General features: G+C 35.2%; 1 protein-coding gene across 4 annotated transcripts in view; it reads left to right on the top strand.

The window, feature by feature from the left end:
• Positions 1-996: 996 nt before the first annotated feature.
• The window catches only part of LOC104901131 (cysteine-rich receptor-like protein kinase 29), a 30,462-nt gene continuing 13,590 nt past the window's right edge, over positions 997-17,868 (top strand). The window contains exons 1-7 of one of the 4 annotated variants that reach the window (XM_048635353.2): positions 997-2,119; positions 9,768-9,884; positions 10,164-10,312; positions 11,666-11,876; positions 12,007-12,244; positions 12,390-12,543; positions 12,916-13,237. In XM_048635353.2, the coding sequence (XP_048491310.1) occupies positions 1,285-2,119; positions 9,768-9,884; positions 10,164-10,312; positions 11,666-11,876; positions 12,007-12,244; positions 12,390-12,543; positions 12,916-13,236 (2,025 nt within the window). In that variant the 5' untranslated portion in view covers positions 997-1,284 and the 3' untranslated portion in view covers position 13,237. Of the gene's footprint in view, positions 2,120-8,374; positions 8,698-9,767; positions 9,885-10,163; positions 10,313-11,665; positions 11,877-12,006; positions 12,245-12,389; positions 12,544-12,915; positions 13,341-17,868 lie in introns of those variants that run through there. The other 3 variants (XM_019251173.3, XM_048635354.2, XM_048635355.2) reach the window with 3 other exon arrangements.

Here is a 17,868-nt window from a genome sequence, read left to right as displayed (position 1 = left end):
CCACATGCGATGCAAATCCCAACTGTGCGTCGTTTCCGCTTCTGTGCGACGCAATTGAGGGGACGCAAATCGTACTTTTTCTACTAGTGTATCTGCAACTGCCAACGAGAAAGTGATGAAGGGCATGTAATATATCGATGATGGAGATGAGGAGAGATAAGATAGTGATGATGATGGTGGTGGTTGATTTTGGTGGATGGTGGTGCTAATGATGAAGTAGAAAGTGAGTGGTGGTGGTTGAAGATGATGGGGTTTGTGGAAGATAATGAAAGAGAGAGAAAGGGTTGAAGATGGGGTTGGTGACTTGGTGGAAGATGATGAAAGAGAGAGAAAGAGTTGCTTACAGTGTGGGGACGAATTTCGATGAATTCTGGCGCATGGTAATGGTGCAGACGAAATTCGACGGGTGGTTGGGACGAATTCCGACGGTTGGTGGTGGAGATAGAGAAGTAGTGTTGGATGGGAGTGAGGAGAGAGAAACTTAAGGTGGGTGATGATGGAGGTTTAGATGGTGATGAAGAATAAAAATTGGTGGTGGGTGAGAGTTGAGGAAATAGAAAGGATAAGTTTTTGTTAAGGGTTTAATCAGTTTTCAATAGGTATAATTAAGTGTCATTTAATTTTTTAGTAAGGGTGTTATCATAAAATCGCACAAAAAATTTACCAAAAATAGAAAGTTTGAAATTGTTGTATTCAGTTTGTTACTACCCAAAATGAAACCATTGCATTTAATTAGGAACGGGGGAAGTAGTATTATATTTGTGTTTCTCTTTTTCCACCAAAAAGTATTAAATTTTTACTTTTTCCATTATTTTACATTAAATGGGTCAAAAATTATCCTCCAAAAAATTTAAAAGTGAAATTGCCGAAATTATTGTACATAATATAATATAAGAAAAGAATAAAATGGAGGAAGTAATAAGACTATCATGCCTCTTTTTCTGACATTGATATAAATATTGTGTCTTGGCACATTGTGGTTTTTTTAAAAAAGATACACCTAATTACTTGCACTTTCCTAGCTAGTTCCCATCGCACACTATAGTACTTGTGGTTCCCACTCTCTGGCTAGTTGACATTAGTTTATCCATCTGCTGTTGTGGTTCCTTGCATAAAAATCTCTATATCATTCATACCGGAACATATTATTCAATTTTGTGTTGGTCTTCTTTTTTGAACACGTCTTTGACCTTGCAAATTTGGAAACATATTCTGGAATGGTATACAACTATACAAGTATATATCCTATATTCAGATGGCAAAGGAACAAGAGGAAGACTTACAATGGGAATGTCCAAAGTATATTTTGTTCACCTTCTTATTCAATTATACTTCGTTCCCATCATAATTTGCCAAACAGATTTTACATATCATTTTTGCATCGACACATACGATAACTATACTAACACTAGCGCATACAAGGCCAATCTCAATACCGTCCTCTCCTCCATATCATCCGACACTCAAACTGATTCCGGCTATTACAATTTATCTGTTGGCCATGATCCCAATACAGTTAACGCAATTGCTTTGTGCAGAGGCGACATAACAGCCCAAGAATGCCATAGATGCCTGAATGACTCTGCTAATAAGCTTCCTCAAGTCTGCCCAACACAAAAGGAGGCTGTCGGGTGGTATGAATTATGTATGCTGCGCTACTCAAATCGCAGCATCTTGGGAATCAGTGATGTACAACATGTTTACTTCTTGAACAACGTAAATAATGTGAGCAATGTTGACGAGTTCAACCGGGTGCTGGGAAATCTACTTGGCAGCCTTCAAAGTGAAGCGGCATCAGGCAATTCTCTTCTAAAGTTTGCAACAGGACAAGCTAATGTTGGAGACTATGATAGAGTTTACGCACTTGCTCAATGCTCTCCAGATTTGGGAGTTCAGAGTTGCACAAATTGTCTTGGCTCATTAATTCGTTTACTTCCAAATTGTTGCGCTAGTAAACAGGGATCGCGAGTTGCAGGACCAAGTTGTGCGATTAGATATGAGATGTACCTGTTTTATAACCTGCCTAGTCCTCCTCCACCATCGCCAGCATTATTCCCTCCTCCACCATTGCCAGCATTATTCCCTCCTCCATCATCATCTAATTCCTCCATCTCTACAGGTAAATATTCCCTCTATAAATCCCTCAAATACCTTCCCTTTTTTTTTTTTTTTTTGGATATATAGTAACATGAGGTCTTTTCTTTTCAATAAATGTTTGCTTATCTCTATTATATAAGCTAAGGGATGAGGCGTGGTGTACTTTTTTGAAGTGACTAAAATACCCTCTAATAATTTAAAACAGTGTTTTTCTTTTTATAAAAAATTGAAAAATGAAAATCAATGAAACTTGCCATATGAGTATGTCAAAAATGGAATATGCAATAACATTAATAACTTGACAAATTAAACTAGATTGACACAATCAATTCACGAAATCAGTTAGAATCTCCAACCAACAAAAGTTAGCAATATATCGTGATAATATAATATTTCATATTTACAAAGTTCAAACAATATGGTTTATTAACATTTATAATTGTTAAAGAACTTTACTAAAGTCATTGAAAAGGAAATTATTAATTCATCAACCAAATTTTACAGTGACGGTATTGAACAGTTAAAAATCATTCAGCTTTAGTTTTAAAAAACCTCAATAATTTACATCACTATCAAAATAATTTTAAATAAAAAAACATGTCAATTTGTATATAGTAACTACATAAGATTGTCGACGCACGCATCGCGTGCATATGCAACTAGTGTGAATATATCTAAACTCGTCTTAACTTATAGATCCTATAAATTCTTATCTAAATTTATTAGATCTTATTTTGTGACTGTGTCAAATCTTATATTTGCTGATTTGAACTTATCTAAACGTATTTGTCCTTATGTGAGCTTATTTTCTTGTAAAGACTAAAGATAAGGTGAATAGAACAAATTTATAGTCTTAAAAGTTAAAAGAGTGGTAGAACAAACTATAACTATCTACCCAAATCTATAGCTGTCAATTTGGTTAATGATTTGCTGGTTGAACTGAATTAAACTGAAATCTGAACTGAATTAAACTGAACTGGGAGTAACTGTAACTAAAATCAACTGAAAAATAAACTAAAACTGAAATAAACTGTAAATTAAAAACCAAAACTGAACTGCAACTGAACTGAAACAAACTGTAACTGAAAATAACTGTGAAAAACTGAAAAGTTGATCGATCAACTGAACTGAATATGTAACTGAATCAAATGAACTGATTTAAACTGAAACTAAAACTGAACAAACTGAAACCAAATTAAACTGAATTTTTTTAAACTGATTTTTAATTGTACCCGAACCGAATTCACATACTTTCTCCGCTTCTTTTTACTCGCTACACTTCTCATTTCACGGACTCCTAGACAATTTTTGGAGAAGAGAGAGGTAGAGAGTAATAAGAAAAGGGACCCATGTGGGAGGAGAGAGATAGAAAGAATTTATTGCCCAAAAAAGAAGTGTAGCAAATAATGTGAAACTTCCCATAATGGAAAGTGTAGCGAGTAAAAAGAAACGGAGGAAGTATTACTCAAATCTATGATGGATTGATGGTACTCCTGAGTCCTGACTACTATATCTCACTAAAATTCAATTATTGTTTTATATATACAAAAAATTTTAAATATATTAATTTTATCTTTTACTAAAGATATAACGTATCATTCCTTTATAACTATTTATATGTCGGCGCTATTTATAATTATATTAAAGAATACTAAACTAACAAAATGAAACACAACAGCTTCAAGTTGAGACGAACATGGTGTTTGACTCTTCGACGAAGATGGTGGTTGAGTCTTCGACGTGAGACGAGCGACGAGCGTCGAGTGAGGATGAGAGGTCGTGGAGAGTCTTCGAGGAGCGACGAGCGAGAGTGAACCAAAAATATTTGAGTTCAGGTCGTTATCATTATCGTTGGTTATACTATATAATATTAGAACATATAAAGAGTCATTCTACTCTTTTACTCATTAGACAAATCAAACAACAATTTAGTAGAATATCCATCAAATACATAGGATTTGAACTTTTTTTTTTTAGGGGCATAGGATTTGAACTTAAGTACACCACAACCTACGTAGGATTTCAACCTACAACCTTTGTGCAAATGCACAATGCTCTACCAATTGAGCTAGTAGGTTATACAGGAGCAAAATTTGTCTAAACAATCTGAGCTAGTAGGTTATACAGGAGCAAAATTTGTCTAATGGAGCTACAAAATATACAACACAAGTAGCAAAGAGCATTGTCTGAATAAACACATTAAGATTTAGAGCAGCTTATTTTAGAACTAGGGACATGCGAACCTCAAAAAACTACCAGAACAATAACCATGAAACTATAAATCATATCATTTTAATATAGAAATCTGGTCCTCTAAACAACCAATCTCTAATTAACCTACGAATATTTTTTTCTGATTTGAGAAAATAACCTGAAATCTCTTATAATTAAGCTAATCCATCACTTTTCAATTCACTCCTGAAACAGATCCAACCAAAAGAGCTTGAAACAAAATTGAAATATGAAGTAAGAGTCAAATTCACAAAGAAAGATATATATAAAAGAACGAAATTAAAGAACAATGGAGTATAATTGGAAATTGAGAGAAAACCCATGAGAAATTATATTACGATGGAATAAAACATAAATAATTAAATTATTATAACCTTAGAGAATAATTTCAGAGAACAGAAAAAAATATGCATATAGATCGTACTTGGTAACTGGCTTTGGATTCATCTTTGCATATAAACTGTTCTCTGGATTCATCTATCGTAATGGGAAAAAAATTAACACCTTTTGAGAGATTTCATTCTGGGAAGAACGATAAAGAGAAAAGTTTAAGCAAAACGAAATGGAAACTCACCAAAAGTAGGAAAATGATGAAAACAAGAGAGCGGATGAACACAATAGGGCAACTGAAGTAGGGAATTCATGAAGGAGAAGCATTTGCTGTAAGATCTGAGAGGAGGGTGGAGAGGGGAATGTGTGAAGTTTTGTATTATTATAGCTAGGGGTGATAATGAGCCTGACAAGCTCGCGAGCAACTCGGCTCGGTCAAAGCTCGACTTGTTGAAGCTCGGCTCGAGACTTAAACGAGCCGAGCCGAGCTAGGCAAAGCTCGGCTCGTAAAGCTTGTGAACAGCTCGATTATTATTATATACTAAAAAAATATTTTACATTAAAAAAATTTAATACAGATTTATATTTTAATTTAGATTACAAATTATATATTTTAATTTGTGATCCAATTTCACCTCTACTCCACTAGGCACTAAAGTCCCACATTGGTTAAGAAAACAAGGATCAACCTTATTTTCTTTATAAATAGTTACTATTCCTTACTTCAACTTAAAGTTTAATTTTGTATCTCCTTGGTTGGAAAACAAAAACTATACTTATTTTCTTCACAAAGGGAATGGAGTATATTTTTAAATATATGATTATTTAATACTTAAAATATTTGATAATTGTTTATTTAAATGCACTTAAGAGTGTTAATGGTACAAATATCATTTTTTTTTTCATAAAACATGAAGTCCCACATTGAAATTTTAATAATGCTAGGAGCGATTCCAAGTTATAAAAGCATATGTAGGATGAGTTTGTTTATCTATCTAAAAAAACATGGAGTCTTACATTGAAATCTTAGCTAGGGAAACCATGTTGTAAAAGCATGGGTATAATGAGTTTTTTTTCTTTAACAAAAGATGAGTCCCACATTGGAATTTTAGCAATGCTAAGAGTGATTCCAAGTTATAAAAGCATATGTAGAATGAGTTTGTTTATCTTAAACAAAACATGGAGTCCCACATTGAAATCTTAGCAATACTAAGAGGGAAACCAAGTTATAAAACATGAGTATAATGAATTTGTATTTCTTTAACAAACCATGGAGTCCCACATTGAAATCTTAGCAATGATAAAAGGGAAACCAAGTTATAAAATCATATGATGGGTGAATCAACAAGCTCACATACTTTGTACTTGACCTATACGATTGGGCTTACCGCCTAAGTATTGCTTTAGTATTGACGTGTGCCTACACGGTTGGGCTTCGAGCTTAAACAAGCTTACTAGTCGAGCTTAAATGAGCTCACAAGCTGAGCTCGAGCCGCAAATTCTAATCACGAGCTCGAGCCGAGCTCGGCGAGCTCACGAGCCGAGCCAAGCTCGTGAAAAGCTAAACAAGTTCGAGCCGAGCCCAGTACTATTCGGGTTCGGCTCGCTCGATAAGCACCTCTAATTATAGCAACAACCGTTTTATACCAGTGATTACCATTTTAGCAACAACATAAAAAAACAAATACAAAATTTTAACAAAACCCGCTTAATGAAAAGATGCATTATTCCAAAATTGAAACCATTTTCTTATAAATATTCCAAAATTTCAACAATTAGTTATTACATCAAAAATGATAAGCGACAAAGGGCGGTGGTCAAATTTCGCTGCGAGGTCATCTTCAAGGTGGTGTTGGCGGTGTTCGCCAATATAAAAATGATTCCATTCCTGAGTTATTACAAACAAATGTTAAAAATAACAGATTCCATTATCATTCCACCCCTTATCTCCATTACACTCCGTTTTCATTTTGTAATTCGAACCAAACGACCCCTAACTCTGAAACCAAAACGATTGACTTAAAAACCACCACTATTAATAATAAAACCATATTCATCAACACAAAGACCATAATTATTAGGAAAATTTGTCAAAAACAATCTTATATAAGTTACTTTTTGTCAAAAACAACATTTTAATTTTTTTTTTGTCAAGAGAAACCTTAAACCTAAACACCTTTGTCAAAGAAAAACTTGATGACGCCATTTCCGACGCTGACCTATATTTTCCGGTATTGACTCGGTTAATGATGCGGATAATTTGCGGAAAGCAACCTTTTATGATGTCTTTTTTCTCAGATGCAATCTTTTATAAATTTGTTTGCAAATTAAAACCTTAAACTTTTTTTTTTGTGAGAGATCAACCTTACCTAGTTTCCCTAAGTTGACCAAGCCATTTCCAACGTTGACCGATTAAAAATTAGAGTGGTAATTGACCCCTTTTTAGAAAATTTCACTCATTTTTTCAGTCACTATACAAACTAACTGCTTCGTTCTCTCTTTGCTATTTGTGATATCCTTTTTTAAACTTCTCTCATCCAAATCCTCCAAAAAATTCTTGGTTTTGCAAGTCAAGTATTGAACTATCTTAATTCAACCCAATTCAATTATTGCCCATCTCAATACCAAAGCGGATCAATGTAGAAAATGGCTTAGTCAACGCCGAAAGTTTTGGTATGTTTTCATCTCGCAAAAATATTTTCTTATAAGGTTTTAACTTGCAATAAAAATATAGAAAATGTTTCCAACAAAAAAAAACTATTATAAAAAGTTATTTCTGGCAAATTTTTAATTAAATCAATGTCAAAAAATATTGGTCAACACCGCAATGACATCATCAGGTTTCTTTAGACAAAAATTTTCTTATATTTAAGATTTCTCCTACAAAAACGAATTTAAAAAATTATTTATCTCAAAAATCTATTTATAAAAAGCTTAAGTGCTATATACAGCAAAAAAAGGTTAAATACATTATCTAAAATTATGCATAACTTAACCGTGGTTAATTTAATTTTATTTTTTACTAATAAAAGAAATCTCGTACGCAAAGGTGCAACAATGCATCAAATACATTACCATAAGTACTTGTGCACACAAGTCAACATGTCACATTTATTTATAAAGTTAGATGCGTTAGGGTTGGGAAAGATTCTGAAATGGGCCTATCGCATCCTCCTAACATAATAACCGACACTTAAAGTTTTCGTGTCAGGTTATATTATATGTTTGACGCGGTACGTATATGGTGGGAATGAGGTCATTTATCATAGATGACCTCTTATAACCGTTATAGGGGGTCATTTGTCACAGATGGCCCCTCATATAAGGGGGTCATTTATCATAAATGATTCCATATAAGGAGGTTATTTGTTATAGACGACCCCTTAAAAATGAGTCATTTGTTTAACCCTCAATAAGTATGTTAGTCTTTTAATATATTTTGCTGTATTTAACTTTTTTTTTTTCTAATTATTAAGGCAAAATCATGACTAATAATAATAAGGAAAATGATATACATAGCCCTTAGGGTTATGTATAAGAAGCTTAAAATAGAAATAAAAATTTGAATCAAGCATTTATTATCTCAAATAATGTGAAATTTTATCATAAATTCATAAACTGTTTCCATTTTAAGATATGTATTTAATGCTTATATGTAGCTCTTAGGGCTACATATAACATTACCCTAATAATAATTACTATAAAAAAACACTCACTCTACATTCGTTTTCCTCGTTCCCCAAACAAGAAAAAAACCAATCCACAAATTCAAGCAACACCTAGAAAAAAGTTCATCAATGAAGGTCCGACAATGGCTAACCACCGACGAAACAGCGAACATTTTCATTTCTAGGCTTTCTACCTCCCGCCCTCCGCTCCTACTTCCGCCGCTCCAGCGCCTTCCTCTCCACTCCGGAAACGTCGTCAAAATCGTCTTCCCCTCTTCTACCGCTGAAACTCACATTCTTCTTCAAGTACTTTCAACATTCTTCTTCTCCTTTTCGATTTCAATCGAAGAATTTGCGTTAATATATCACTGTATGTTATGATATGTATCCCAAATTCTATCTTTCTATACTCCGTATATTATGTTATAGTCTGTTTTTTTATTGAATTAACTTTATGTATTTGTTACAAAGAAATATTTTTATTTCAATACAGAAAAGTTACTATCAATAGTCGTCTTGTGAGACTTACCAACCACAATTGTAAGGAAACTTTGAGGCTTTGTTTGGTAAGGAGAGGTTTGGGGCAAAACTAGAGGTTTGAACTCAATATTTAGAGGATATGACTAGTCATTTTTTTCATTTGATTATTTGGTAAAAAGAGGTTTTATTTAGTTGATTGGGCCCAAAAAGCTCTTTTTGAAAAAATTAGTAATAAATTTTGACATTAAAGGTTTGGAAAAAAGTGGGCCAATTATATTTATGTCCTAAAGTTTTTGAAAATTACATTTATAAACAATAAAAAGTACAACAATAGATTATGTATATCCTAATTGATCATTTTACACAATTATTCCCTATGTTTCTTTTTTATCATTGTCGCTTTGCTGTGCACATTTCCAAATGCAAATTTTTGAACTTAAATATCTTTTCTTATATATATTAGTAAAAATTATAACAATTGAATATTAATAATATAGTAACTAATGGAGACGAATCAAACAATAAAAAAAACAGGAGTATGTATTAATAAGTTATTAGCTATTTACCAAATAGCTTTATATAAACATTTAATATAATCAGCTAGTCAAATCAACTTATACAATCAGCTACCCGCTATCAGTTAACAACCATGTGCTAATTGCCTAACACACCTACAAATTATGTTTGAATTCTGAGCTACATTGCTCATTGTTCGATGTCTTACTGTAACACTGATGACGAACAGATAAGGTTTTATATACAAAATCTTTTGATCATGAGCTTTGAATTCTATTTACTTTTGAAATCATGTAAATTGTTGTAGTTATGTGCAACACCATACTACAGTATGATGGAATGTTTTTTTTGATTGGCCTTTGTTGATTATCTATCTGGTATAAAATTGGTCGACAAAGGATGTGCAGAGTTGTGCATAAGCTTCACTCCTACCTTATTTTGTAGGAAATGGGAGCAACACAGCGAAGATTGCTATCGGAATCGCAGTTCCAATAGCTTTGATTGTTGCTTTTACTGTTGGCTTCTGGATTTTGTGTAGAAAGCCCCGGAAAAGAGTTGAAGGTAAGTAGAGGAATATGATATGTACTCTCGTTGTCTTTTTCATGATTTCCAATTAAAACACATATTTGACCATGAATATCTATAATTGTACATCAAAAGAAGATAAAGAACCTAACATTATTGCAATTGACAAATGCTACTACTTATATATTAGTGAATTTATGGTCAAAGTTTGATCTACATAAAAACTTTGACCTATAGAAACCAAAATACAAGATTTTTGGAATGAGGGAGTACTATTTGGTAATCATCCAAATCTTTTTTAATCTTTTCTTTCAGGGTCTCCTTCTTCTCACTATCAAGATGAATATGAGGAGAGCAAGAGTTTACAGTCTTTACAATTTGGTTTTGACACCATAAGATTGGCAACAGACAATTTCTCAGATGCTAATAAAGTCGGCCGAGGTGGATTTGGTACAGTTTATAAGGTATTGCACTAGTTTCTGAAGATATATACAATGTAGAAATTTGAACAGAAGCCATAGTACAATATTATGCAGTTCAACAGTTATGTCTACACACTGTTATATATTTGACTGCATATCAATTTACAAAAAAACAATAGACTACGGATCTATATATTGGGATTATGGGTTACATCTTACAATGTGACACTGTAGTACTGTAATTAGCCAAAACACCCCACAGCCGTTCTGGCGAAACGACTCCAGCTTCTAGATTGAGAAACACTACTTATAATTGCATACTTAGTCAAACCATCACGAGGAAGGGATATTACACTCAACAAAACATGCAAAAGTTTGATAATACATCTAATAATTAGTTGCTAGTTGCTACACTGTTCTGGGGACAAGTATTTAGAAAACGAGAAAATGTGTGATGGACACCATAAGTTTATGGGAATATGACAAAAACAAAGGATAATAGTAGTCCTTTGTAGTGGATCATGGTTATTAGAAAATGTTGCAACGGAAGCGATTATCAAAGCAATAAACTCAAGGAAACGAATAAAGAACACACAAGATTTAACGAGGTTCACTATCAATATTATAGCTACGTCCTCAAGGCAAGGGAAAAGATTGTTTCACTATGAACGAGATGATTACAAGTATAATAGGCAAGATTCAATTTAATATTGAATCTCAAAGACTCTCTCTAATCTCCTCTATTGTGTTTCTCCTAATCTCTCTCTCTAATTTGTGGTAGAAAACAAAGCATACAATTAGGGCACTATTTAAACCCTCATTAAACGAGAAACAGAAAACCGGGAAAAAAGCCGAATTCTCGATAGGTGCGGGCGCACCACATCTTGGTGCGGGCGCACCAGCCAAAAGTGCGGGAGCACAAAACCTTCTGCCTCTTCAACTTGAGATCTGTCGTAGCGAGTGTGCGGGCGCACCACTCCTTGGTGCGGGCGCACCTGACCTGGTGCGGGCGCACCTATGTTTTGTGCGGGCGCACCACTCGTGCCGAGAACACCTCTCGCGCAAGTCACACCTCACAGAAAAAGAAGTATAGCAAGTTAAATGACACATCCATAAATGGAAAATGTATCAAGTAAAAAAAGACGGAGGGAGTGATAGTATTTTTCCTGTTATGGCTTTTTATATTCTTATTTCTACTACTATTGCAACCTTCTCTTGATCGCTATGATGGGCAGTGGCTGCAAAAGTGGACTAAGTTTCAGTACAAAACTTCATTGTTGGGCTAAGAATGAAAAAATCTTGTTACCTAGGGGGCAATGGGGATGCAGTTCTTTTTCCGCAAAATGAGAGTGCTACTAGGGAGTGTTAACTGTATTAAATGTTTTTTGAGCACAGGGAACTTTAGCAAATAGACAAGAAATCGCAGTGAAGAGACTTTCAACAGATTCTGGACAAGGTGACGGTGAATTCAAGACAGAGGTTCTATTAGTAGCTAAGCTTCAACACAGGAATCTGGTTAAGCTCCTAGGCTTCTGCTTAGAAGAAAAGGAAAGAATTCTCATATACGAGTTTGTTCCTAACGCAAGCCTGGATCACTTCTTGTTCGGTATGATGATTACACATTATTGTTATAGCATGACATTTGACATTAATTCTCAGGTGCAATGCGCATTTTGTATTACGAACTGTAAAATGGTGAATTGCATTTACACCCCAAGAGTGTCAATTTCATGCAGATGTAAGCAAGCGATCATATCTGAACTGGGAAACACGCTACAAGATCATAACAGGCATAGCTCGTGGACTGCTATATCTTCATGAAGATTCTCGACTAAGAATCGTCCATCGTGACCTTAAAGCTAGCAACATACTTCTAGATGTTGATATGAATCCAAAGATAGCAGATTTTGGCATGGCGAGGTTATTTGGAGCTGACCAAACTCAAGAAAACACTAGCAGAGTTGTTGGTACCTAGTAAGTTAATTGATTTAGAATTTATATGGTTTTATATTAGGTTTTCCTTAGGCAATTTAAGTAGTCATTGCTGAACTTTGCTTTTGATATGAAACAATATGAATTTGGGAAAAAATATGCATCTAATATAAGTTCCTTTATGCAGTGGATATATGGCTCCAGAATATGTACTTCATGGATTCTTCTCCTTAAAATCCGATGTCTATAGCTTTGGCGTATTGGTTTTGGAAATAATTACAGGTCGAAAGAATAGAGGCTCTCAAAATGGTGAATATGTTGTAGAGGACCTCTTAAGCTTTGTGAGTATTCAAGCTTTCCTAGTCACGCTAAGTTTTCTTATATGTTTCTTCATCTTTTTTTTTTTCGGTGAACAAGGAAACATTCAAATTAGATCATCATAATAAAGACACTATTACAATCCGAAAGTAATTCTTCATCATTATATCAATTATCAACGAAAACTTTCTTCTTATTGGTCCAAAACAAAATTAATAGAAGGAAAAAAAAAAACAGAACGTTAAAAGATGCATACATGAGCTTGTTATTTATTCTTCTAATATCAATTTAACTTAGGTTGTAACTGAAACTGAAACTCTAATTTTCTTCAGATTGTAACTGAAACAGAATTGTGGTCCAGGCAACTGATATATAATCTATATAATGTGTTGCAGGTATGGAGGAATTGGAGAGAAGGTACAGCTACGCATATTGTGGATCCAACACTATCAACAGGGTCACAGACTGACATTATAAGATGCATCCACATGAGCTTGTTATGTGTTCAAGAATGCGTCGAAAACCGGCCAACTATGTCTTCTGTGGTGTTGATGCTTAGCAGCGACTCTTTCAGTCTTCCTGTGCCTTCCCATCCTGCATTCGTTACACATACTGCTAGTATCGTTGTGCACCACAACATTGATGATGCTAGGGACAAACCGCTAGAGAATCCTTCATCCAACGAGCATTCGATCACTGACCTCTATCCACGATAAGGTTCGGAGATGAGCACATTGATTATTGATGAGCTAGTAATATTTGATGAAACATATCTGAACTCTTAAATTTGGTTTCCTGATTATTGATGGGTTATTCACTTGCATAATTCTCTGCAAAAATTTCATAAGATAAAGATAAGTAGAGATTTGTAATCAAGTATATCCTAATAGCTAACTAGTTTTATCCAGAAATTAGTGGTCAATTTACTAGTTTAAGTTTCACTGTCATGTAACAGAAGTAAATCTACTTGACCAATATTGGAGATTGAGTAAATGATTCATTCTTTAAAATTCTTCCACCCCAAAGGAAATGTTGTAGCTCATAAACTAGCCAAGTTAAGTAAGTCTTTAGTTGGTCTCAAAGTTTTGATAGATGATGTTGTAGGAATATATAAGTACTATAAAGCGGAATTTCATGAATCAAATTTATAAGCACTTAAATCAGGATCATATGCATATACAATTAAGGATCACATACAAGTTTAGAAATAACCTTTGTAGCGTGATTTCCACAAAGCTTGAATAACCCGGAATGAGAATCTCAGATGTGATTCCTCTAATCCACCAACCCGGATCAACACTCCACCAATGCTAGTTGGAAAGGAAGAAAACTTCTTTTTTTTCTTGGAGATAACGTGACTTTTGAAGAGAGAGAATAGGAGAGAGAAAATAATGAGAATAAACTGACTGTTTTCTTTTCTGCCTAACCCCAATATATAAAAGTATTTAGGTCAGATTTCTCTCCTTTTCCCCTCTCTTGGCCGGCCACCCTAGGGCCCTCTTGGGCTCTAGGTTTCTTTTGTTGATCCAAGTTTAATGTGTGACCTTGTAGGATCCGTTACATTGGGCTTCGGGTTTATTTATTTACTAATCCGAAGTTCTATAGCTTTCTCTAGCAAGACGTATAGACGACCCAATATAACGAACTTATTATCTCTATAATACGATCCATTATATATTAGTAATTGCATTTAAGTCGAGGACATAAATCCTTCAATCTCCCACTTGTCCGAGACGAGTGTGCAATGTTTTTATTCCTCAAGTCTCTTAATGTCTTAATTTGATAGTATGATCATATTTCTATATCATCCATACTAGCTTTCAAATTATTCCTTGAAATCCGAGTTCAAATTGTCAACAAATGATCATCGAATGATCCATTTGAGCACGGCCATGCATTTTCAATTTTTCACTCTTCAAGGGGCCAAGCACCTATCCTATCTCATATAGGAGGACTTTTCCAATCTTGTAGTAACCAATACTCCCACTCAACTTTTAGCACAACCTGAATGCTGCCTTTATAGTCCCCTTTTACGGCATGACGTTTGACAGTATCAAAGCTATACTAATCATTGGGCTAAGTAATGTTCTACTCATGTCTCAGGAATCTACTAATATAATTTCGAAGTTATAAAACTTCTAAGTAGGTCAAGTTCGACTATGTATCAACTATACATATCCATATGATTGATTAAACATCTCTATTTTTCCATAGCCCATGAAACGGCGCTATCAATCAATCTTATATGCTAATCCCTTTAATAAGTCATTTATGTCCAGTTTAATGACTTAGATTAGGAACTTTAATATTCTATGAATTCTGTTCACTTATGGTGTTTCATTCATCAAATCACATATTTGACAAAACCATAGAATTCAAGATATATTTTGGACATTTTATTTAATACCAAACCAAAATTAAATAAGACAAAATTTATTATCATAAACATAAATAGCAAAACCATGTCTTTACATTGTAATAAGTTTCTCTAAACCTAGTACAATCTAAAGCCACTCTAACATTTGCTTCAAGCCTATAGCCCTAGCGTGACACTCATGCTTGGGTTGAGGTAGCGGTTTAGTTAGCGGATCAGCCACGTTCTCATCCGTATGAACTTTGCAGATTCTGACATCCTTCCTGTCAACTATCTCTCGAATGAGGTGATACTTCCTCATCACATGCTTGGACTTGTTATGTGACCTTGGCTCTTTTGCTTGCGCAATAGCACCATTGTTGTCACAAAACAACTCAATTCCTTCCAGAACACTAGGTACGATATCCAGCTCTGTCAAGAACTTTTATCCAAACTGCTTCCTTAGCTGCTTCAACTGCTGCTAAATATTCTGATTCTGTCGTAGAGTCTGCTACAGTGCTTTGCTTTGAGCTCTTCCAGCTCACTGCTCCTCCATTCAGACGAAAGACATACCCTGACTGAGAGCGGTAGTCATCTCTGTCGGTTTGGAAGCTTGCATCCGTGTAACCTTCAACAACCAACTCACTTTGTCCCCCATATACTAAGAACATGCCTTTAGTCCTCCTTAAGTACTTAAGGATGCTCTTAGCTGCAGTCCAGTGTGCTTCTCCTGGATTTGCTTGGAACCTGCTACACATGCTCAAGGCATATGCAACATCAGGTCGAGTACTTATCATGGCATACATAATAGACCCTATAGCCGAAGCATAAGGAATGCTACTCATTCGCTTTAACTCATCAGGCTCAGTCGGGCACTGACTCTTGCTAAGCGATATGCCATGTGACATGGGAACGAAACCTCTCTTCGAGTTTTCCATGTTGAACCTTGTAAGAACCTTATCAATATAAGTTTCTTGACTCAGCCCAATCATCCTTCGAGACCTATCTCTATGGATTTTATTCCCAGTATGTACTCAGCTTCTCCAAGGTCCTTCATAGAGAAACAACTTCTTTAACCATTCCTTGACTGACTCAAGCATTGGTATGTCGTTTCCCATGATTAGTATGTCATCTACATACAGAACCAAGAAGACTAAGCTGCTCCCACTAAACTTCTTGTAAACACAAGACTCTTCTTCGCTTTTGATGAAACCAAATTGTTTGATTGCCTCATCAAACCGAAGATTCCAGCTCCGAGATGCCTGCTTCAATCCATAAATGGATCTCTGAAGCTTGCAAACCCTTTTAGGATTTTCTGGATCTTCAAAACCTTCAGGTTGTGTCATGTACACATCCTCATTCAAGAACCCATTCAAGAATGCGGTTTTGACATCCATCTGCCAAATTTCGTAATCGAAAAATGCAGCAATCGCTAAAAGTATCCGAATTGATTTAAGCATTGCTACTGGAGAAAAGGTCTCATCATAGTCTATACCATGAACTTGTCTGAATCCTTTTGCAACCAGTCTTGCTTTGTAGACATAGACATTTCCATCTTTGTCGTTTTCAATTTGAACACCCACTTGCATCCAATAGGGTTAACCCCACAGGCAAGTCAACAGTGTCCAAACTTTATTCTCAGACATGGAGTCTAACTCGGATTTCATGGCCTCAAGCCATTTCTCAGAGTCTGGGCTCGTCAAAGCTTGTTTGTAGGTAGTAGGTTCTGAATTTTCCAAAATCATAATTTCAGAATTTCAGTCATTAGGAAATCAACAACCTTTTGTTTGGAATCCTTGGTCTACTGACCTACGCGGGGTCTGAGCATCAAGAGAAAGTTCTCTTCAACAGTTTGAAGATTTTCGCTTGATTCAACTTCGAATGGGACGGTAGGAGGTTCATGCGTTGAATACGTTATCTCCTCAACATGACTTTCGTCTTGTTGGGCCGTCTCTGACATGGTGTGAGCCACGTCCAGTTGTTGCTCATCTCGAATTTCTTCGAGTGTTATTTTACTCCCACTTGTCTTTCTAGAAACAAATTCCTTTTCAAGAAAGACACCATCACGAGCAACAAACACTTTGTTCTCTTGACGGTTATAGAAGTAATAACCCCTTGTCTCTTTTGGATATCCCACAAAGAGACATTTATCTGACTTGGGTGCGAGTTTGTCTGATAGTAACCGCTTTACATAGACCTCGCATCCCCAGATTTTAAGAAAAGACAAGTTTGGAGGTTTTCCATTCCATAACTCATATGGAGTCTTTTCTACAGCCTTTGACGGGCTCCTATTTAGTGTGTGTGCAGCAGTTTCGAGAGCGTATCCCCAAAAAGAAATCGGTAGATCAGCAAGACTCATCATAGATCGAACCATATCTAGTAATGTTCGATTCCTCCTTTCAGATACACCATTTAACTGTGGTGTTCCTGGTGGAGTTAATTGTGAAAGAATTCCACAATCCTTTAGATGATCATCAAACTCTTGGCTCAAATATTCACCACCACGATCGGATCGTAGTGCTTTTATTGTCTTACCAAGTTGATTCTGTACTTCATTTTGGAACTCTTTGAATCTATCAAAAGATTCCGACTTATGTTTCATCAAGTAAATATAGCCATATCTACTCAAATCATCAGTGAAGGTGATGAAGTAATTAAACCCTCCCCTTGCCTTTGTGCTCATAGGACCACATACATCTGTATGTATGAGTCCTAAAAGATCGCTGGCCCTTTCACCTTTTCCAGTAAATGGTGATTTTGTCATCTTCCCATTAAGCATGATTCACATACATCAAATGATTCGAAATCAAATGATGGAATTATACCGTCCTTTTGTAACTTGTGAATGCGCTTTTGGTTTATATGACCCATTCGGCAATGCCAAATATAGGTTAGGTTAGAATCATTTGATTTCTTTTTCTTGCTATCTATGTTATAGACTTGTAATGATTTATCAAGCACATATAAACCATTTATCAAATTAGCTCTGGCATAG

This window comes from Beta vulgaris, chromosome 8 (assembly GCF_026745355.1).
Source record: "Beta vulgaris subsp. vulgaris cultivar EL10 chromosome 8, EL10.2, whole genome shotgun sequence".
Classification (NCBI taxonomy): domain Eukaryota; kingdom Viridiplantae; phylum Streptophyta; class Magnoliopsida; order Caryophyllales; family Amaranthaceae; genus Beta; species Beta vulgaris.
Note: the sequence above shows the minus strand (reverse complement) of the source record. Positions and strands in the feature narration are given on the sequence as shown.